Below are 24518 nucleotides of genomic sequence, written 5' to 3' on the forward strand. Positions count from 1 at the left end.
GAGAAGCTGCCAACAGATGGCTCAACAAACAACTTCTGTGGCTCTGGTATGTGCTGGCCTTGCATCAGGCACAGAAGGAAAGAAGATCAATACAAGTCAGCCGGCCCTTCCCTTCGGGGTGCAGCAGAGGGTCTGGGAGGGAGAAGTAGCCTCTGGTCTTAGTGATCCAGCATCCAGTGACAGGAGTCAAGCAAGCTCTGACAGTGCAGCTACCAATGGCATGCTTTCTGACGGCAGAGGTGACGCTGGCCAGCAGAGACAGAGAGATGGTGCTGTGAGCCCGAGAGAACGGCATGGCAGCCTCGAGACTGGAGGGCACCCACCTCTGTGCTGCCAAGAGCACGTGTAGGGGAAGGTGAGGAGGGTGGCTGGAAGCCTCCTTGGAAAAGCAGGTATTTATGGTTTGTCTTGCAGACAGTAGAGGATCACTGAGCTTTGGAGTGTCACAACTGGAATTTAAGTCAAAATAGCACGTAAGCCTCTGCCCAAGGCCAGTGGGCTACTGTCAGCCTCCCTTTCCTGGCTGTTGTGGAGTAGTACTCTTGCCAGGAAATGGGGATAAGCAGGGACAGGGACTAGGAACATTCTGTCCTTCCTGTTGTTGCTTCCATCAAGCACTCTGAGAAATGCCTGGGGGAGCGGAGGGGTGGGTTTCCACCAGCCAAAGTAGGACGAAAAGGACCTTGCAAGTTCCGCCTTTGCCATCTCTTCCCTGACCAGATCCTCCAAACACACCTTCCGTCAGACAGAACCATAATAAACTGTTAGTAGCTAAACACTGTTAAACCCTGCAAATGCTCCTAGAACACGAGCTCCAGCAGGGCAAGGTTTGTGCTCTGCTGTGTCTAAAGCATCTAGAAGAGTAGTGGGCAGTGTAGGCGTGCAATGAGTATTTGTTAAATGAACAAAGTTCAAGGCATGCAGGTAAGTATAAACAGAGACCGTAAACAATCTTCAATGTCATCTTTAATCTTTTCTTTTTACAGATAAGGAAACAGAGGCTTGATGGTGTCAAAGGATCCCCTCCATTCACAGTCAGCCAGGGAGTTAATCATTTAGGTGCAAAACAACAACTATCATCCAGGTCTCCTGGTGCTGAGTCTAAGGCTCCTTCCAATGTCCCACATTACCCCCTGGTTTTTGCATTTTCAATGCCCTATAATTAAGAGTGATGAAATTAGAAAGCAGCAGTTTCTACATCTCCAAAGAGTTTTATTCTAAAACTGTTCAGAACCTCCATGACACAGAGTATTAAGGTAGTAAAAACCAATCGTGAGCAGGATGGGAGAAACATTCTGATTTCAGGTCAGTGAAATAAAAGCAACACTCTCTCCGTGCTTTTACAACTCTGCTGCTTAGCATTTCTGAGGTTACCTCCATTACTCTGCTTTGAAACTGCTTGGTAAACTACATCAGACATTACTCGACTAACACTCTCACAATCGGCCCTTCCCCGCTGGCTCCCCAGAGACCAACACATACCCAAGCTTCAAACATCATCCCCTGGCACTAAAAGTGTATCTATTTTGAAAGAAAACAAATAGCAGCTTGTGTCATCTTTGGAGTAGCTTTTTGGAACCTTCTGCAAAGATTTAAAATAAAAAAGCTGCTTGGTAACCAACCGCAGGGTCAGAAACAAATATAGGTGAGGGATACCCAAGCCAGTTTTGAATGAAGACCAGAGAAGGGAACCTCACAATGACATCATTGTTCAAAAATCAGGATTTGTGATCACTAGCTCTGCGCCGGGCACTGCAAGATGCTGGGAGTCAGCTGTGAACGTTCAACAGGGTCCTTGTCCTCGAAGTGGGACAAGGTGGGAGTGGTGAGAAGAGGGTGGGGGGGGGCGTTGGCAGCTAGAATCAGAGACATTTAACAAAGACACAATCACAAGCAGTTCAATGGCAATATTTACCATGAGGGGTGTGCAGGTGCTGGAGAGTGTCCCATGGGGTCCTCTGCCGGGCCAGGGCAGTCCCAGCATAAGGAAAGGCCTGTGCACAGCCTAAGCAGGAAGGAAGATCTGAAAAGGCCTGGGTGGCTGGAGTGCCTGGTGCCAGGTGGAGGGGACTTGGCGCGGCTAGAGAGGCAGTCAGGACCAGACCCACAGCAGGCACTGGGCCCAAGAGCACTGCAACTAAGGGTTTTGAACTTCACCCTTTGAGAATCCAAAGATTATATAAGGAGATTATAATGACAGAGACTTGATGGTTAAAAGATCATCCTTTGAAAAACAAGTGTTTATGTTTTCAGCACAGTACAAACCACGTTAACAAAATAATGTAAATTAGTACATAAGGACTGTGAGTTCCGCATTTAAGAGCGACAGCAGAAAAACATGTTCGTGGATCCACGAAATGCAGGGCATGGTTAGCAACCCCCAGTGGCACTGATAAAAAATAATAGGCACATTTCTGTGGAAAATAAAAAAGAAAACAAAAATTAGGGAACACGATGTTTCTAAAGACTGTACTAAAATTCAAAATTTGTTAAAAGAATAAACTAATGACTCCATTTTCAATTTAGTGTATAAACTAAATAATAAAAATACTGAGGCTTTCATTACAAAAGAAAAAAAAAAAGATCATTCCTCCTTCTCAAAGCTCCCTCGGCCCCTCCAGCCTACATCTACATTCACAGACATCATCTAACGTCTTAGCAAACAGATAGCAGTGGGTCAGGCACTGCTTTGCTGGCTGTCTTGGATGGTTACCTTACTAGTCAACTCTTACATTTAACACACTTTGCCTGTGTTGATGGCCAGAGTACCCATAGGGACTGTGAACTCCTTAAGAAATTCCCACACACTTTTGTACCAACCAGGACACCTGGCAACATGCCAGGCACATGGGAGCGGCAAGCACTGACTCATCAAGTGAGCAATTAGCAAAAGACAGAAAATGGGATTTGGAAATAATCTGCGGATTTGGGTTATAGAGATCTTCCACAATTAACTTCATTATACATTAAACAGAGCAAATCAAATCCTATCACACTAGTAAGAAAAGACTAAGGAACGTAAAAAAAAAAGAACATTATAAAATTCAATTGTTTTAAAGACACAGTGCCTCCCAGATGAGGGGGGGTTTTCCTCTCAGCTCTCTGTGTCAAGAACATTGTGCTTTCCCTGCAAAAATGGGCATGTTTTTATCTTGTAGACACTGCGGATAATATTAATTATGCTTCCCTCTTTCCTTTTTACCATTTGGCAGCTACAGCCAAATCTACATCTCCTTATGGCAACCGATATAAATGTGCACTTTGCTGTTACCACCTTAACTCAGCTTTGTATTTTCCTATGCTTATTTTACCTTTACCTTTTGCCCCTCAATTTTTGTCTTCTCCAGCCGTATCTGTTATCTATAGATGTCACTATCTCATAGCCTTTGTAGAAATGTGTTTTGAATAAATCTGAATAAATTACTAAGCAAAGGATGCTTTAGTGCTCCACGATTCACTCTATTGTGCATCCTTTAGGAAAATAATTTTTAAACAAGGCAATTAATCCTCTGTTAAGCTGATTTCCCAATCAGACCTACCCAGAATGACTCCCTTGTCCCCCAACAAAATATCCAGGGAGTGACATGATCAGGTGTATTATTTCAGGTGCCTAGCTTTACTTTTCTGTTCCCTGGCTCTTCACAGTTCCTATTGTCTCTGTTGATCACTGGGGCCTGTCAGGTCTACTTCCTCGGGTCTCCAGAATCTATTTCCTCGCTTGAATTTCTACTGCCACAGATATAATTCAAGCTCTCAACATTTCTTTCCCAGGCTGTATGATGCTCCAAGCCACTCTCACGGCCTCCCATCTCTGCTCCATCCAATCTATCTTTCAGTCCAGAAGTGGAGGGTTTGTGCCAAAATCCATTCACCCATTCACGCATTTGATAAATATCTACTGAGTACCTACTAAAGGTTAGGCGTGTGTGAGGCATTGGTGGCAAAGAAATAAAGAAACCTGATCTCTCTTCAATAGCTCATGAAAAGAGCAGAGGCAGGGCCATAAACAAACGACACTACAGTATGATAAGTGTACAGCCTGCCTAGTGTCCTGTCGGGAAATAACCATGACGAATACACACGGCACATCCAAGAGCTGTGCAGAGCATGGAGTATCTACAGGTGAAAGAGGAAGAGAAAGCTGCAGGGGCAGGCCAAGGCCAGGTCAAAAAGGACTGACTTGCTATGCTGATCTTAATACACAATTTCTATTTAGAAACTTCCAGTGGTCCCCCATTCCCAGCTCCAAGTAAGTCCCCAATCTCCCTTTGTGATCTATTCTCAACTCCTAGTCCTGTGCCAGACCCAACTATACCTCACTTCTCCAAGACTCAGAGCAATGAGGCCCTTGGCCTGCTTCCAGTCGTTGTTCTGGGGCCACAGAATGTTCCAGCCCACCTCACCCATCTCTGCCTGCTGAGAACCTTATTTACCATCTCCTCAATATTTTATAATCTGGCAACCACTAACAAGTATGAATTAAGTATGATTCCTACCTTCAGGGAGGTTACAGTCTTGTGGAAGAAGATGGTAAGCTGAGTAACTACCATAGAGATTACAAAGAGATTCTATCCAAAAGAGACTCCAAGATAAAATATTAGCCATGCACAGCATTATTGTTAGCTTTACTTCTCTTAATTCTAAGAAAAATCTAGCAGGAATAGTAGCTTATATTAGCCCCATACCACTGGGACAGATGCTGCCCATAGCCCCAGATATAGGGTCAGGGCTACAGGAATAAAGTCTCCACTAGCCATTTCCCCATGAATTATCAAAGTGAGCAGTGAGCACAAAATCCCAAATTCTTATGACAGTTCAAGAGCCAAAATACAGACTTACTTGAGAATTAAATACTAAGCAGAACATGTTTCCTGGAGACAGGAATAATTGGATTTTCATGAAACGTAATGCAATGTTTGTTCATTCTATGTAAACATATACAGATTGCAAGTAAGGCTAGATTAATTCCCTCAAAGCACACTAGATTTCCACCAACATAATGAAGCTGTCTGTAGTAATAAAGTCTTAGAAGTCAACATTTGAAGACTTTTTCATTTATTTCCCTATACCTGAAGTGGCAGGATAAAAATGAGATGAAAATATAGGACTTTAATATGTAAATTAATCCAAAAGTAACTTTTCCAGAAAATATGCAAAAAGCTCAGAATGAAAGTAAGCTCTATATGCATCTACAGGAATGAGCAGTGACCTAGAAAGCCTCGGGGTGTTTATAGCACTTCCAATCATACCTAAAATACTACATTATACAGTCAGTGGAGCAAAACCTTCCCCAAATTCTTCCTGAAGGGACATTCATGCAAACAAAGCAGACAATGAGGGGGAGGACCTTAATTACCTTCGTGGGAAATCACTGCAAGTTTTTCAGAAAAGCAGAGAAATTATGAAAGAGGTGTCTACGATATATCTAGCAATAGCATGTGGCGCAGATTAGAGGAAAAAGACCCAAGAGGCCAGCAGAAAAAAAGGCTACTACAAAAGCCCTAGTGTTCATGCTTGCTTGCTTGCTTGCTTGCTTCCTTTCTAGGCTCCACACCCAACATGGGACTTGAACTCAGGACCCTGATATCAAGAGTTATTGGATGCTCTACCAACTGAGCTGGCCGGATGCCTGCCACCCCCCACCTTTTTTTTTTTTTTTTTTTTTTTTTTTTTTTAATAAAACCCAGTGTGCATTCTCTTGCCTCTCAACCTCTGGATATGCAGCTGCTCTAGCCTAGAACAGAAGTCAGCATACTACAACCTGCAGGCCAAAGCTGGTCCCCACTCCCTTTGTTTTTGTGTGGCCTGCAAGATAAGAATGACTTTTATGTTTTTAAATGGTTGAGAAGTATCAAAGGAAGAATTCTGTTTCATGACATATGGAAACTACATGAGATTTTCAGTGCCCATAAGTAAAATTCTACTGGAACACAGCCACACTTGTTTACCAATGTCTGTGGCTGTTCTCATGTTATAATGGCACAGTCGAATCACTGCAACAGAGATGGGACAGCCAGCCAAGCCTAAAATGTTTGGCATCTGGTGCATCACAAAACAAGTTTGCTGACTTCTGACCTCACATGCTTCCCCTTCTCTACCGCCTTTCACCCCTAACTCCCTGGTTCTTCACAGCCCACACTGGAAGGCCTTTTCGAAGCCGTCCCCTAAGTCACACTGGACGCTGCCTCCTTTTGTTCTCGTAGCACAATGCACAGGCATCATGCCCCACTGCAACTGTATGTTTACCTGTCCATGTCCCCCACCTGACTGCAAGTTCCATAAGAGCAAGGACCATCTCTAGCTGTATATCTATCCCTAGTTGATATGCAGTAAATATTGAATGAATGAATGAATGAATGCATGATGAACAAATTAATGGAGACCTGAACCAAATGAGAACTTGCTACTGAATTCAAAAGATAAAGAAACCCCAGATAATGTTTATTTTTTTGCAGTGTTATCTCCCTTGGCTTTTTTCGCCTTTCTCTATGATAATTTTCTTACATTATCTTAATTTCATGACTTTTAACAACACTGATGACTCCAAAATCTCTTATGAAGCTCACTTACACTTTCATATCTTTTATGTCCAAGTATCTCTGAGACATTTCTACCTAGATGTCTTACAGGCACTTTAGACTTAGAAGGTCCAAAGCTTGGGTGCAATCTCCATATCCTTCTTTGTCTTCAGCTTGTGAAGTGGCATTATGAGTCACTAAGACTTAACTTGGCATCACCTTCAACATCTCCCTCTTGCTCACCCCCTTCCAATCCATATACCAGATATGGCTGCTTTACCCCAGAAATACCTTGAAATCCACCTTCTCTTCTTCTCTCAATTGTCACTGCTGAAATGCAGGCCATCATTTTCTCACATGGATTAACAGGTTCTATTTACTCTTCCTATCACCAATTTTCACTGTTCTGAAATTCTCCCACCAAAAAAAAAAAAAAAAAAAAAACCAAAAAACCCCAACCTAAACCTGGTCACATTATTTCACCACTTAAAAAAATCTCTAATGGGAAAAAAATGAGCAAGAGATTTAAGGGCTGTTCATAGAAAATAAAATAAAAATGTCTCTTTTTATATATGAAAAGATGCTTAGCCCTCACTGAAATACAAATTAAAATGACCTTGATCCACAGTTTTCATTTGTCAGATTAGCAAAATCCCAATGCTTGATCACACACATGTTGTTAGGGGTGTAAGGAAGTAAGAACTCTCACACGTCACAGGTGGGAATAGAAACAGGCAGCTTGATGTGGTTATCTATCAAGTGTACTTGACAGGCATGAGGGCTATAAAAATTATAAATGCTGGGCGGGGGAGAGGGACAGGTGGTAAAATAGGTGAAGGGGATTAAGAGTACACTTGTCACAATGAGCACCAACTGACATATGGAATTGTTGAAATCACTATATTGTACACCTGAAACTAACAGAACACTGTATGTTAATTATACTGGAATTAAAATTAAATATACATATATACACAAAATTATAAATTTTTTTATACTGAATATACTGTTTGACCTAGCAATTCCATTTCAGGGAACAAATCTCATAGAGATACTTGCTATGAAATGTGACATGTGTACAGAGTAATTCACTGAAAGACTGTTTTTAATAGAAAAAGATTGGAAACCATACAAAACGCCTACCAACTCAGCACTAGTTAAATACATTATGGCTCATACACGCAATGGAAAACCAGGCAGCTGTGAATATAAATGAGTATGCTTTCTAACATACAAAGATCTCTAAAGCACACTGTAAGTGAAAAAAGATGTAAAATAATACAGTACACTATTTGTTTTCAAGAAGGAAAAAAAAGAATACATATGTGAGTTGCATTTAAAAGCTACATGACTACAAAATGAAGAAAAATCAGAAGCAAAAGCAGTGGAAGGAAGAGTGTGTGTACACACACACACACACACACACACACACACACACACACCTCCCCCCCAACACACACACCACATAAACCCCAAATGAATATAGAAAATAAAACCTAGAAAATAAAACCTACATAGTAAATGGACAGGTCTCCTTCTTCTACTCTGCTATCCCTTTCCCCTTCCTCCAAATAAATCCCTACTGGCTGTAATACTATAGTATTAAGCCCAAACTACGTAATTTTGCCAAAAAACCCATCACACTACAGGCCCCCTAGATCCATCTCCCAACACATACTGCTCCAATCATATACAAATTCTCTGCCCTCAAACATCCCAAATCTTTTAGTAGTCTGTATCTTTGAACATGCTGCCCCCTCTACCTAGAAGGCCCTACATTTTCTCTTGCTCTTGGGGCAAGGTCCTATCCATTCTTTAAGACCAAAGTGAAAGAACACCTCTTCAACAGTAACTCTTCTGGGACAACTTCCCTGAACCCTCTCTGAACCCACTTGCTACCTGGCATGACAACTTTGTTTCTGAGGCTCTGTGTGGGACTGTTTCCTTTATTAGACCATTAGCTCTTTGAGGTCAGGAACTCTGCCTTATTCATCTCTCACCAGGCATCTACCTTTCCGTCAAATGCTACCTGCCTTCCTTACCCTTTCCTCATCTGATGAATGTTTTGCCCTTCTGGGTAATAAACACCTTCAAGTAACAAATTGTACTTGTCTGAATAAGGTCCTTAAGGCAGAAAACATTATTAGTCACAAACTGTTCAGTGACCCTCAAATCATACCTGCATTTGATTCTCTACCATACATACCTAAAATCTTCCCATTAAATAATTCTAACTCCTCATATGTAAAAGAAGGGTAATCAGTGTTTCTTAACTCTTTAAAGCCACAGAACCTTTTGAGAATCTAATGAAAACTACAATTACTCTCCCCACCATACACCTTGCCCTAAAACATCCTTTTACAAACAGATGCAAAAGTTGGCCTGTACTTTCAGGGGATTCAGAGTTAATGAAAGCTGAAGGTTCCAACTTTTACTCCCCAAAGGATGGAAGGGTTAAAGTAAGAAGAGAAAGGATCTAACACTTTTTGATGCACCAAATACTCCACAAAGCACATTATATGCATTATTTCATTTATTTTTCAAGCCAAACCAAAAAAAGTGCCTATTATCAGTCTCATTTTATAGATGAGGTACTTGAATTCAGGGATGTTAAGTAATAAATGTGTTTGTGAATGAAAGTATACCTTTCTGGCCTAAATCCCCCAATATTTTCTACAGACACAAGTATACCTATCCTATGATGGTTGAGGAAACCAGTCAGCAGTAACTAGTAAGTACTAGAATAAGCAAGTCCTATAAGATACTGTCCTTTCTTGTCCACATCTTCTCCCCATGTCTACTATTCCATGCACCACCAAGATACTGACAAAGAATGCCCCAACAGGCAGCCCCATAAATGGCTAACAGAGAAATAACCAGCCATGGACAAGGGAAAGAAAACTGATTTATTAAGCAAGTCAATTTCAAAGTCCCATACCAAAGAAAGGGAGCTATTCAAAGACTCTTTCAGGCCTCCTCAGGTAGAGACATATTCCCTGTACCAATCAACCAGTGTAGACTACTGGTTGATACAGTTACTCTCCAGGAAGCAAATACACTTGGACTTAGACTAGATACAGAGAGAGCTTGTCAAGGAGAGTCATAATAATCTTCTAGATGAGATAATAAAAGCCAACTCACTACATGCATTTCATCCAGGAGTGAATCCATGTTTGGTAGGGCTCAAAGCCTATCCAATTCAGAAGAGCTCTCTATAACTTACTTCTTTCATTTCAGAGGAGATCTGGCCCTGATTGCCTCCTCTCTCTTAAAAACCGCCTCAGTGATAAGAAAGAAGTAATGCTAGTTACTTATGGCTCAGGAAACTGATAGTATACAGGGTAGAGGGTAGGGGCCGTGGAATTCACTTATAATTCTCTGGAGGGCATATAGTGGCAAAGCATGCCCAACGTTCTGAGTATCACTTATGCCTAGAAGCGCTGCAACCAGGACTACCTGATCCCTTCAGCATGCCCAGAATGCGGCCCCCAGGCACAAAAAGCCTGGCAAAAACTCTTCAGATTCACTCCAGTCTGGTGTGCTTCTCTCTCTCCTGCCACCGCTTCAGCTAGTGCTCTCATCATTTAGAGTCTAGACTGTTCACCTGGTCTCCTTTCCTTTGGACCTGCATTTCTTCAACTCACTCTCCTCAGTAATGCCACTTTCTAAAACACAAACCTGATCAAATCTTTCTCCTACTTCAAAATCTCCCAATCTCTTGCTACTACCAGAAGGATGAGATGTAAGCTCTTTTATATCCCCTCCAAGCCCTTCCAAACTGACTACCACCAAGGAGGTCTTCTGCCTCCTCTACTTGATTCCTATGCCTTTGGTCTGACCAGTACCCCATACTAACCAGTCTTTCCAGAACACATGGTGCTGCCTCCTACCCTACACATCTCTGCAAAAGCTACTCTCTTTGCCTAGAAAGATCTCTTCATTCTACTACTATCATGTAACCTGGTCAACTTTATTGCTCACTTCAAGCAACACAACCTTGGTGAAGCCTTGCCTAGTCTCTTGAGGAAGGGTGTCTTCCTTCAACTATTACCACAGCGTCATGGAAACAGTAGATGCCTCCATCCCTACCACTGGATTCTAAGTCCCTCAAAGGCAGAAATGACATCTGTATGCAGCACCCATCATGGTGGCTGCCACACAGATACTTAATAAATGCTTGTTAAAGGAATGGACAGAGGGAAGGAAGGCTGATTCTAATAAATGGAAGCATGAAATAATGGATTTCAAGAGCTTTTCCTTCCTAATGCCTTCAAAGCCCCAAACCCCTCAATTTCCAGGGCTCCACAGAGAGTCTAAAATGCCAAATGAATGTTCGAAATCATGTATGTTAACATCAGCTGCTTTCCTTCATATTCAAGGCATTCCTTAAGATAAAATTTTAAAAGACTATCTTACTATACTTTGTCATTACTTCCCTAAAACACGTTTTTACTAGTCTCCTAGTTCGCAGTCAAGCCCAGGCAAACAAGGGAAAAGCATTTTCCTATGGGTTCTTCCTGGAATAGGCTCCACAAAAGAGATCTTTTCTTATGTTTGAAAATACTGCCCTCTCGATCCCTTGCACAGTGATAGGTCTTCCTAACTCAGAGATGCTCTCTGCTAAAGAGAGTTTTAGGACTTTGTCAACTCATTAATTTCCACACTTAGTTGAATATCAAATCTTCTCGTGTGAAACATCCAATAGTACCCAGGTGCTCCAAGCCATACACTTTGAGAAATGTTATACTTGACCAAATCCTGAATTATGTCAACGAAAAAAAATTTTGAGAATCTGGTATAAATTTTACCTAGTGACATTACTTCATTTTATCTATGGACATAAGAGGACCATTTCATGAAGACACTGTTTCCAACCTAAAATACAGAAACAAACCTTAAAAAAAAAAAAAGAAGATAAAAGAAAAATAACTTACCAGATTGTGTTTATCCCCACAGTACCATAAATAATTCCTAAACTTCTAAATTGCCTTTTTGCGAGGGAGAAAATAAAATTGAGCCATTGAGGAGCACATTGCTACCTGCCTGCAAAGCTGCAGTAATCCCATGAAGCAAGAGTTTCATAAATAGTTTAAATAAAATTCAATTATATGAGCACTCTTTTTTTTTTTTTAATTCTGAGAGTTTCTTTAAGGAGGTGTGGGGAAGCAACCTGATTAACCAACCATATACACCAAAGTCCTGCTGTTATGCAATTTTCCATGTGGTGCTATAAAACAAAACACAATCCCCTGTGGGTTTTATTAATATTAAAAATCTCTAGCTTGTTTAAGAGGCCAAATCATAAGATCTGAGAGCTAAAAAGAAATCTGGAGTTTATATCATCTATGCCCTGTATTTTACAGATAAAGAAAATGAGACACTCATGACCTACCCAAAATGTCTGCAGCAAGGAGTGGCCAGGACTGACTATAGGCAGATCTTCCCTCTGAAGCCCTGCACTTCCCACCACATCTTTCTGTGTTAGCAGCTGAGAATAAATAGACCAGGGGTCAGGCTGGGAAACTAGGTGGTTTCCCTCCACACTTTATTGTTCCAATAAGCCTGGATGGAGAAAGAACAGTTAACATCAGGATGAGGAAGAAGGGGTCCACCCACTCAATACCCATTGTTAATGTTATAATATGTATACTGAATGCCTACTATGTGCAAGGCATTGCTCTAGGAACTGGGAATACAATGGTGGTCAAAACCAAAATATTCCCTACTATCACAAAGCTTACATTCTTTTTTTTTTTTTTAACTTGTATTAACTTTATTAGCATTTCCCTTTTGCCCAAAAATGAAATTACAAATGAACTTCACTTCTTCCTGAGACTGACTGAAGTCAGAAACCTAGAACTAAAACATTGAAAAGGTTATACTGAGGGGCACCTGGGTGGCTCAGTCGGTTAAATGTCTGACTCTTGATTTCAGCTCAGGTCATGATCTCATGATTCGTGAGATCGAGCCCCACGTTAGGGGATTCTCTCTCTGCCCCCCCCCCAGCCCTCCCCCACCCATGCTCTCTCTCAAAAATAAATAAACATTAAAAAAGGTTATAATGAGAATGCGTACATGTACATGGGTGCACACACACACACACACACACACACACACACACACACACGATCCTCCATGTCAGTAGCATTTCATAAAACTCCCATGGGGAGAACTTTCCAGATAAATCCCATCCTGAATCACTGCCTGGTTTAGGGAACAACCACAACACACACTAAAATACTAGGAAGCAATTTCAATGGCTTCTCAGGGGCAGTGGGGTGGGTAGAAAAAGTCAAGCTTTTCAACCATCCTTCTTACTAAGATAGTAAGGGAAGTGATAAGGAAAACTTGAAAGAAGTAAGTCAATCTTATGAAATGATATTGGAAGAGAGAATCTTAAGTACCTATGAGCCCTGCATAAACTGAGAAAAAATACACAGGGCAAACTGAGAAAAAATACACAGGGCAACCAGCCGGTTTATAACCAGCTACTGCAGATGGACAAAGCAGTACACGATCTCAGTGGTGTAAAACCACAAGCACATGCCTATGGGGCTGGGGCTTGAATGGGGCTCAGGGAGTCCAGACTGGGCTGGGCTTCAGCTCCAGGTTGGTTTTGGATCCATTCCGCGTGCTTCCTACTGTTCTAGAACATGCAGGCTATACCTATCCATCTCATTAAAAGGAAGGAAGAAGCAAAAAAGGGCAAAACTAACTGTCAAGTACATTTCAAGCTTCTCCTCATATCACATCTGCTAATATCCTGTTAGCCAAAACAGTCACATGGCCAAGCCAAAAAATCAGCAGGGCAGAAAAATCCACTCCTCACACTGTGGCAAGTGCTTCAAGGTCATGGGACAAAGTGCATGGATACGGGGAGGGCATACAAACTGGGAACAACAGTGGGGTCTAATGAAAGAAACAGCATTTTGCAACAATCCAAACTTGCCAAATTTCATTTCTTTCTAATCCAAACCCCTTATCTGGAAACTCATAAGCTACTCCATCAACTTTAAAAGATAATGGTTGGATTGTGTTACTGCGGTTACTGTTTCAGGAATGGGGGAGACAACAGAAAAAAATACAAATAGTTGAAAAGGGAAAATTAAGTCCATATTGATGGAAGAAGGACTGGGGAAATTAGATGACAATTGCTTTATATTTGCCAAATATAGAAGTCCTAACACACTGAAAATACAATACTGGGCAGATTCTCTGCTGTCCAGAAGTTTCCTACATAGAGAAAGTATGCCACAGACAGTATGAAATACATACTACCACAGCTGCAAAAACATCAGAAAATAGGGCACTTGGGTGCCTCAGTTGGTTAAGTATCTGATTCTTGATCTTGGTTCAGGTCATGATGTCATGATTTGTGAGATCAAGACCTGCTTCAGGTGCTGTGCTAACAATGCGGAACCTGCTTGGAATTCTCTTTCTCCCTCTCTCTCTACCCCTCCCCTACTTACTCTCTCCATCTCAAAGTGAATAAATAAACATTAAAAAAAAAATCAGAAAGGTACTCATACCACAACTTGAAATCAACCTACGAAAATGTTATTTTCATTGGAATAATGGAAATATGAAGGAGTGACATGGAGCCTAAGTAGAGCTAGACAGAACTAAAAAATATACCAGGAAACAAATCAAATTCTGTACAAATACTGTAACTGGAATCCCCAAGCAAGCTCCAAGCTACATTTCCTAGTCAAACAAGTGCATCCTACAGCATACCTTCCCAGCTAGAGAAACTGTCATAGGGGGTGGGACCAAATCTGACAGAAGATTAGGAAAGAGAAGGTAGATGTTTGAAAATCATTAAATATTTAGAATCCCCATGCTGAAAATATGAATGATATGGCAATAACATCAGAGACTTAAACCACCAGAATCAAGCATGACAAGCAGAAGGGTTATCTTTATGGAACCTGTCAACTTACACCCACTCACATTCCCTGATAAAGTGACTTTTTTTGGAGAATGGCATTATATAAAGAAATCTAAAGTTACTCAAGTAAGAAATACATATATCCCATTTATGAAAAAGCAACTGGGGGAAAAAAGCCACCTAGACAATACTATTATAATACATAAAAATGACAAATGACTAGCATTCAAAATAAAGAATTCCTACCAATCACTAAAAACAAACAAACAAACAAACAAACAAAGACAGATAAATGAGCCCCATCTGGAAAGGAACAAAAGAAAAACTATAGATTTCAAATAAACATATAAAAAATGTGTTTGACCTTAATATAATCAGGTGAGTAGAAATGAAATGATAGTAAGATACTATTTTAAACCCACCAGATCAGCAAAATAATTTGAACAAGGTCAAGTGTAGAAGAGGATACAGAGCAACAAGAACTTTCATACAAATGCACAAGGCAGTGTAAATTGGACCAACCACTCTGGGAAACAAACTTGTGATGGCCAATAAAGCTAAAGAAGTCCACAAAAACTAACTTTGTGAAATCCACTGCTAAATAAAATATACCTTAGAGAAACGCTTACACCTATACACATAGGATGTACAAGAATGTTCAGCAATAGCATTTGTAATAGGAAAAGAGAAAAGAAAAAACTAGAAATAGTCAAATATCCAATAGATGAATAAACTATGGCATATTCTTCCAATAGAATTTAAGTAGTGAAAAATGACTGAACTAAAACTCTACATATGACAGCACAGATGAACTTCACAATGCTACATGGAAAAGTAAAGTCATAAAAGGATGGCATAATTCCATTTGCAAAAATATAAAAGCCCATGAATGTTAACTGTTTTATAATATACATAGTAACTCTACAATGACAATCAAGATAACAACACAAAATTCAAAACAGTGATTCTCATAGGATGGAGGCAAAGTGGGAAGATACCAACAAAAAGGATATATACAGTGGGGGCAGGGAGGTTCGGCTGTATAATGTCCTTTGTCTCTTAAGCTAGGTGGTGGATAGTGGACTGATAGATAAAATAAAGCATTGGAATACAGAGAGATACAGACAGATGAGCAGACAAAGTATAAGAATAAAGTATCTCAAGGAAAACAATTTTAAGAAAAAATAACCCTTAAAAAGTTACAGAGACTTCAGTAGGTTTACAGTAAAAAGTAAAGAATGAATGGAAGAATAACTAAATTGGAAGACTCACACTAACCAATTCTAAAACTTACTGCAAAGCTACACTACTCAAAACATGCGGTACTTGTGTGAGGACAGAAACATAGAACACTGGAATAGAACTAAGAGTTCAGAAATAAACCCATACATCTATGGTCAACTGATTTTTGACAGAGGTGCCAAGAGCTTTCAATGGGGAAGGAATAGTTTCTTCAACAAATGGTACTGGAACAACTGGATGCCTGCATGCAAAAGAATAAATTTGGACCTCTACCTCATATCATGTACAAAAATTAACACAAAATGGATCAATGACCTAAATAGAAGAGCCCAAACCACAAAACTCTTAGATAAAAACACAGGGGTAAATCTAGTTGACCTTAAGTTTGACCATAGATTCTTAGATATGACAGCAAAAGCAGGTGCAAGAGAAGAAGAAGAACAGACAAATTAGACTTCATTAAAATCTAAAAATTTTGTGCTTCAAAGGACATACATTATCAAGATATAAAAAGAAAACCTACAGATTTGGAGAAAATATTTACAAATCATACATCTGATAAAGGTCTAATATCCAGAATATATAAAGACCTCTTACAACTCAGCAACAAAAAGACAATCCAATTTTTAAAATGAGCAAAGGAACACGTGGGTGGCTCAGTCAGTTAAGCGTCCAACTTCAGCTCAGGTCATGATCTCACGGTTCTTGAGTTAGAGCTCCACATAGGGCTTCTGTGTTGACAGCTCAGAGCCTGGAGCCTGTTTGGGATTCTGTGTCTCCCTCTCTGTCTGCCCCTCCCCTGCTCGTTCTGTCTCTCTCTGTCTCTCAAAAATAAATAAGCATTAAAAAAAACTCTTTAAAATGAGCAAAGAAATTGAATAGACATGTTTTTAAAGAAGATATACAAACAGTATATGAAAATATGTTTAACATTATAAGCCATTAGAGAAATAAAAATCAAAACCACAGAGAGGGACTACTTCATACCTACTATGATGGCTGTAAAGCAAAACAAAACAATACCAGGCAAACAGAAAATAATAAGCAATGGCAAGGAAGTGGAGAAATAGAAGTCTCATATATTGCTGGTGGGAAGGTAAAATGGTTTAGCCATTGTGGGAGATAATTTGGTACTTCCTCAAAAGTAAACACAGAGTTATTATATGATGCAGCAATTCCACTCCTAAGTTATGCACCCAAATAAACTGAAAACAATGACTCAAATACATGTACATGCATGCTCACAGCAGCATTATACACAATAGCCAAAATATGGAAATAGCCCAAATGTCTGTATAAAGACTGTTTACTGTCAACAATACATAAATGGCCAAAAAGACTCCCCCACGATGTCTATACAACCATTAACAATGATGATGTAGGTAAATATTTGGTAACATGAAAAGACACTCATGTCAAATTTGTTGTGAAAAAGCATAATACAAAAAAATAATCAAAGGATGATTATATTTTTCTAAAATATATACAAGTTTTTCATACGGATATGGCTAATTATATATATGCATGTTTTAAAAGTTTTACCTAGGTAACAACGGAATTGCTTTTATTTTCTTTTTTATACTTTATTTTTAAAATTTTTCCAATGATTACAGATTTTTTTATGTCAGAAAAAAAAATCTCACCATCTTACCCATTTTGAAAAGAGAAAAAGGACAAAGGCTAAGTAAATATTTGAAAAGACATCTCTACTCTGACAGCTTGAAAATGTGTCACTAGGAGGAACTACAAGGCCACACGTACACATGGGGCTGACACATATTTGTTTGCTTTTCTGAAAGGGCACTAACAGGGCCAAGACTGACTTAAGGGAAGGGAGGAAAGTTAGACGGCTAAAGGAAAGGAAGGAAGAAGAGAAAGATTGGGGAGTGACACGGGAAGGAAAGGAAGAAATCAGAGTATGCAGATCTTAGTCTCAACTCAGTGTTTTACCTAAAAATGCACTATATTTAATTTTAATTAATAAAGTCAATAGATTAGGGGTGTCTGGGTAGCTCAGTCAGTTGAGTGTCCGACTTCAGCTCAGATCATGATTTCATGGCTCGTGGGTTCGAGCCCCATATCGGGCTCTGTGCTGACAGCTCGAGCCTGGAACCTGCTTCGGATTTTGTGTCTCCCTCTCTCTCTGCCCCTCCCCTGTTCACACTCTCTCTCTCTCTCAAAAATAAATAAACATTAAAAATTAAAAAAAATAATAATGAAATCGATAGATTAAATACACAGGTAGACCCAGTATATCCACAGTTTTCTGGCACCACATAGATATGTCCATGCAATTATCCTTTTACCTGGGGTGCCCTCACAACCCAACCTAGAGTTTGGTCTCACTATGGGGGTATGAGCCCTCTATCACTCACTCTGATTGCAATTTAAATCCCTGGACAAGGATACATACACAAAATCACTAAAAGAGCACTATGAAAAGTAAATAGACAAATTTTGATTGAAAGTCAAAACCTGGAGAAACAACCTCCATAGGAGGAATTTCATGTTTGTTTGCTTCTACCATGTTTTTGCCCTGAAGGTGGGCCCCAGCTGCAGAGCTGCACAGCATCAATGGCAGCTAAGACTCCAAGAGAAATCTCTCCTTCTATATTCAGGGAAATGGCTCTGTGAGTTGGAGTGGAGAAGAGCCCAGAGGAGATGCCCTAATTCTACCTGCATAAGCATCAGCCTAACCCATGACTACACATGCACACCACAGACTCAAGCTAGCATAGCAAAAGCTGAGAAAACTGAACTGAGATGTGAACCATTCACATGAGTTTCTGACTAACCCCTCAAGTACATATGTGCGGGAAGGACAGAGATCAGTATCACTAAGACTTATACTGAGATCTGAATGACTGCCCATGGGAAACAAGTCAGAACCAAGGTCTAAACTTCACCAAGTGACCATCTACTAAAATATCAACAGTTAACACAAATTTAAAATAGGACAGCGTGCACACAACTTACCATTCACAACTTCCAACACACAAAGTCATTTGACAAAGAACCAAGAAAATATGATGAATTCTAAACAGAATTCATTCTTGATGCGACCCAGATGTTGGAACTATCAGACAGATATTTTAAAGCAATTACTGTAACTATGTTCCATGAGGTAAAGAAAAACACAATTGATAGGAATGAAAATATAGGAATTCTCAGAAGAGAAATAGGAACCAGTAAATAAATTCAAAAAACACATACAAAATTTAAAACTAAAAAAAAATCTGAAATAAAAAAATATATTTGATGATCAAGGCAGTTCTGTGAAGGTGATACAGGAACATGAACATGGAACAGAAATTAGTATGAAAAACAGCAAAAGATAGACAAAAGTGAGCAGAGTATTGGGATCTTCTGAGATAAAATCGAAAGATCTAACATGGGTACAATTTGAGCTCTAGAAGGGGAGGAGGAAGAGACTGAGATAGAAAAAATTATCTGAAGAAATAATGACCAGAAAATTCTCAAAATATGTGAAAAACATAAATTCATGGACTCAAGCTCAGTGAATCTCAAAACAGAGTCCAAGAAAACCACACCTCAATGCATCAAAATCACACTGATGAAAACCAAAGGTAAAGAAAACAATCTTGAAAGTAGCTAAAGAAAGACAACATATTACTTTTGGGTGAATAATGACTGAAATGATTCTGTGGTTCTCTACAGAAACTATAGAGGCAGAAGACAATGGAACAACATCTTTAAATTGTTAAGAAAAAAGATGAATTCAGAATTCTATTCTCAGTAAGAATATTCTTCATGATAAGGGGTAAATAAAAACATTCTCAGATAAAGGAGTACTAAGAAATTCATCACCAACAGACATGGTAAGAGAAGTTTTCCATACCAAAGGGAAAAAATACCAGAGGGAAACAAGCATCTTCGGGAATAAAGGAAGAGCAAGAGAATTGTAAGAGCTAGGTAAATAGAAAACTACGGTCTCTTAAGTTCTTTAAAATGCATATGACTTCTTAAAGCAAAAAAGTTTAACACTGAGTGGTGAGGTTTTCAATGTATGTAGACACAACACATGTAACTATAACAACATAAAACTAACTGAGAACAGGGGTAAGGCTAGAATGCTTATTTTAATATAAATAAAACAGACTTCAAGAAAAAGAGAAGTACCAGAGATAAAGATGATATTTCATAATGATAAAAGGGGCAACTCATGAAGAAGACATAAGAGTTATAAAAGCATATATATCTAATAATATAGCTTTAAAAAAACATGAAGAAAAATTAATAGGATAAAAGAGCAGATAGACAAGCCCATAATCATAGTAGAAAATTTTAATAATCTTTGCTGGGAAACTGATAGGATACTAAGACCAAAAAAAAAAAAAAATCAGTAAACATAAAAGAGCTGAACACTATTCAATTACATTGATCTATTTAACATTTATAGAACATTCCGCGCCTAGGTTTTTTCTCAATGGAAATGGAAACATACAGGCACACAAAGGATTTTATACAAATATCTACAGCAGCTTTATTTCTAATAGCCAAAACTGGGAACAAACTAAATGTCCATCAAAAAGTGCATGGATAATCTAATTGGGTATGTCTATACAATGAAACAATACTTAAAACAATAAGGAATGAATGACATATACAACACTGATCAATATACACAACACGGATTAATTTCAAAATCATTATGCTGAGGGAGAGAAGCAAAACATAAAGAATATACTGTATGATTCCACTTATATAAACCTCTAGAAAATCCAAACTCATCCATAATGACAGAGGTAGATCGGTGGTTGCCTAGTGACAGGGTGGCAGGAGGGATAGATTACCAAAAGGGCACAAGGCAACTTTGGCTGGTGATGAAAATGTTTATTATCTTGACAGTGGTGATAGTTTCATGGGTATACACATATGTCAAAAATAGATCAAACTATACAGTTTCAATATTCATAGTTCATCATCTTTCAATTATACACCAATAAAACTGGGGAAAATATTCAACCTAAAAGTAGGATTTTCAAAGCATGGTCTGAATGTGGGTCATTCATAAGAATTATCTAGGCTATTTATTTAAAATGCACATCTCAGGGGTGACTGGGTGGCTCAGTTGGTTGAGAGTCCGACTTCAGCTCAGGTCATGATCTCACGGTTAATGAGTTTGAGCCCTGCGTCAGGCTCTGTGCTGATAGCTCAGAGCCTGGATCCTGCTTCAGATTCTGTGTCTCCTCTCTCCCTGCCCTCCCTTGCTTGTGGTGTCTCTCTCTCTCTCAAAAATAAACATTAAAAAAAATTTTTAAATGCACATCTCAGTCCTCATCCCAGACCTACATACCCTGATATGAACATTTTACATAGGCTCTCCAGGTGATTACCAGGCTCTCCAGGCAGTTACCAGGCACACACTTAACCACTGGTTAAACCCAGGACCAATTCAAATACCACCTCCTCTCTGATGCTTCCACAAATCTAACTGATGAACATAGTCCCCTCTTCACACCTCCCAAAGCTCCATGTCATGAGTGGCACTTATGTTACCATGCTCTAATTATATAATCTCATCTTCCCTACTACATGGTAAACTTTAGAGGGAGAGGTCACATCTTATGGTGTCTGTGTCCTCCTCTTTGGCTAGCACAGTCCCTTACACACAAAAGATGCTAAGTAGATTAATGGTAGGTCTGCCTGTATATAATACTACGCCCAGTACAGGCACATATCTTGGTTGTTGCCTCTAGAAGTTCCCCAGCTGAGATTAATAACACTGAATGTCACAAGTGTGTGTAGAGGCTGCAGAGACTGGCTACTAAAGACAGTAATAGACTGGAAACAGATATTTATTCACATAGGAAAAGAAGCACTGGGTATCCTACCTGGCCATCCAAGCAAAGTTCATAAAGTACACAACTCCTTGCAAACAGAAACCTGACTTATTCTGGGACATACATTTCAAATACCCATACTTCTAGCATTCTATCCTGAATGTAATCAGGACAAGGTCTTGGCACAATCTTCTTCAATCTCTTCTTTCTCCCCATTCTGTCCACAATACCTCTGTTACAAATACTTATCACATGGTATTGTAATCATTTGTATGTCTGTGTATGCTATGCTATTCCCAAAGGCAAGAACAATGCTTATTTCACTTTTCTACAGCCTTAAAAGGAATTCAAGAGAAATTTGACAAATGAACAAGAACAAAGAATGATTGTTAACAATGGAAACTGGGTGCCTGGGTGGCTCAGTTGGTTAAGCATCCAACTCTTGTTATCAGTTCAGATGATCTCACTGTTCATGAGTTCCAGCCCTACATTGGGCTCTGAGATGACAGTGCAGAGCCTGCTTGGGATTCTCTCTCTCCCTCTCTCTCACCCTCTCCTGTTCATGCGCACCCTCTCTCTCTCACTGTCAAAAATAAACTTAAAAAAAAAAAACAAAAAACTGGAAACTGTTCATGTATATATTTACAAGGTTTTCCCAAAAGATCACACTTTTAAATTTTAACAAAGAGGTAAAGAAAGAGATTTCATCTTTTAAATGTTATATTCCACCATAGAACTTTTTCCATTACAATCTTCTAAATTTCAAGGGGCTCAAATAAATGGTAAATTCCTTTCTGGTACAATCACAGCCTACAGTCACCCTGGTGATGATTTTAGATGTTTGTGCTCCATATATTACTTGAAAAGACATTAGCAACCTGAGTCAGCCCAATGGGAAGTGAGGGTGTGGTATTCGGGGACATGACTCAGTACTGTCCTCAAAACATCTCCTGAAGGAAAAACCAATAAAATCATCATAATAACTGTCATCACCCACATCATGATTAGTAAATCTAAGAAATCTGAAAGCAATGGCAAAAACATTATAAATTAAAGAAGAAATAAAGTAAAATTCTATAAGCTATGTGGAAGACCCTTATCTTACTCCAGGGGAAAAAAATCCACATATATGCCATAGTCAACTTAAATGTGTAATAGCGTTTTCACAGACTGTTCATATTAGCAGTCTAATTCCCCGCTTTTAATTAAATGCACTCTATCATAGGAGACAACATACATGATGGCCTAGCCCTTCTTTAGGGGTAACAAATAACTACCAGCCAAAGAGAGCTCTGTTTGCTGTTGTTTGTTTCATTTGGTTTCTGTTTTTCATTCTAGGTGAGACAGAATAATTTATTTGCAATGGATTTCTAGCCACTTCATAATCATGCAATTTACTATCTGGATAGTGCAGCATGGTACCTTCCTCAGGCTCTGTCAATGGGGATCATATCAGCATCTACATGAGAGCCTTGTTATCAAGGCTAAATGAAAGAAAGGCTCAGAAGCATTGGTGAGATGAGGTGAGATCCTGGCCCACAGGAAGGGCTTAAGTGTGGCTGCTAATTTCACCATCTAGTTCCGGCTTCTTTGGTGTCCAGTTACTTTAGCACTTACCTGTGCCGCTATGAGACCCTTAAAGAAGAAGATCTACAGCCACATGTTAGTGTTTCTTGGAAGCTCTATTTAAAAGGCAGGGGAGTGGAAGGGAGGGAAGGAAATGTAGGAGAGAAGATGGAAGGAACGGCAAAATGGAACTAGAGGGCTGGAGCATGCACAGTCAGCCTTTCTCTAGACCACGGAGCTCAGCAGACAGAAAATTAGCTGTTCTTACAAATAAAGCCTGCGGTTGATGATTGCCAGGCACACAGTTTAAAGATTTTAACTACAGATGTCAAAACACATCCCAGTCTGAGAACACAGAGCAGAACTTTGTCACAATAACTTAAAGTTCAAATAGCACAGCCTACACAGAATTTCTTTTACAAAATCATCTCTTCTTTCTTTTCAGTAGTCTCCCTCGCAAGATATTTCATTTAAAATTTATCTGCACAATTTCCCACCAACTAAAACCACATCTTACCACAACTGTGAACCTCTCAAATATATTTGCATCTCATACGTTCTGTTTTGTTTTGTTTTTTTTTTTCCTTTTCTTTCACTTTGCCACTTCCCTCAAGAACACTTGACATGGCTGATCTAATTGTGGAACAGCAGTCCCATTAACGTGCAATAATGACTTGGAAACCTGTTTCAGATAACTGTATTTGGCCAATTACTGTGTGAATAAACCTCATAAAAACCCATCAAGGACACTGGAAAAGATACAAGGAAGCACTATTCCCAGCAACAACTGACATGTTAAGCTGACCATCCCCTGACCGGCTTTCTCAGTCCTGGCCCTTGATAACACATGTTTCTGGGATGAAGCCTGGGATTCCTTCAAATCTTCTAAGAAAAAAACCAAAAACATCCCAGAAGTATTTGAAGTTAGCTCCTACTCAAGAAGAGATTAAATCTTACATATTTGCTTCCAATTTTTTGTGTTTTCTACTAAGATGGATATATACGTATCAGGCTGATTTTCCGGTGTCTCTTACTATTGGTTAATTGTCTTTTTCCCTCTAAAATCCCTCAGACTACAATCATGGATACTGAAGTGACTAAGATCAAAGAGGTAATCTAATTCCAATTAATGAGAAATCATTTCTGTGATGTACAGGACAGCCTCTGTTCAAATATTTCCTTTTTAAGGGGGCTCTGTTGATAAATGGCTCTAACCATTTGAAAAACAATTTAAAAACAAAATCAGCAATTAATTTTAGTCAGCGTGCCAGACCCAGTGCTAATAAGCACGTTACATACATCACCTTGATGAATACTCATAATGAAACTTTGAGCAAGGTATCATTGTGCCCATTTTAATTATGAGAAAACTAAGACTCACAGGGGTTTGAGCAACTTGCCTGAAGACACACAGCTGTCAACTGACAGAAAACCTAAGACAGACAGACACCCAGGCCCAAGCCTCACAACTTTTATACACAGCCCTTAACATCCGACCTC

The 24518-nt window shown here is 39.4% G+C and overlaps 1 protein-coding gene across 28 annotated transcripts in view; it reads right to left on the reverse strand.

The window, feature by feature from the left end:
* The window catches only part of FARS2 (phenylalanyl-tRNA synthetase 2, mitochondrial), a 532053-nt gene that overhangs the window by 305973 nt on the left and 201562 nt on the right, over nucleotides 1-24518 (reverse strand). For 26 of the 28 annotated variants that reach the window (XR_006217506.1, XR_006217507.1, XR_006217508.1 and 23 more), the window contains one exon: nucleotides 11911-12006. The exons of the other annotated variants lie outside the window; for them this stretch is intronic. Coding sequence is in view for 20 of the 26 variants with exons in the window: in XM_042985806.1 (XP_042841740.1) it covers nucleotides 11911-12006 (96 nt within the window). In the remaining 6 variants the exon portion in view is untranslated. The remainder of the gene's footprint in view (nucleotides 1-11910; nucleotides 12007-24518) is intronic. 28 annotated transcript variants of the gene reach the window in all.

This window comes from Panthera tigris, chromosome B2 (genome assembly GCF_018350195.1).
Source record: "Panthera tigris isolate Pti1 chromosome B2, P.tigris_Pti1_mat1.1, whole genome shotgun sequence".
Taxonomy (NCBI): Eukaryota; Metazoa; Chordata; class Mammalia; order Carnivora; family Felidae; genus Panthera; species Panthera tigris.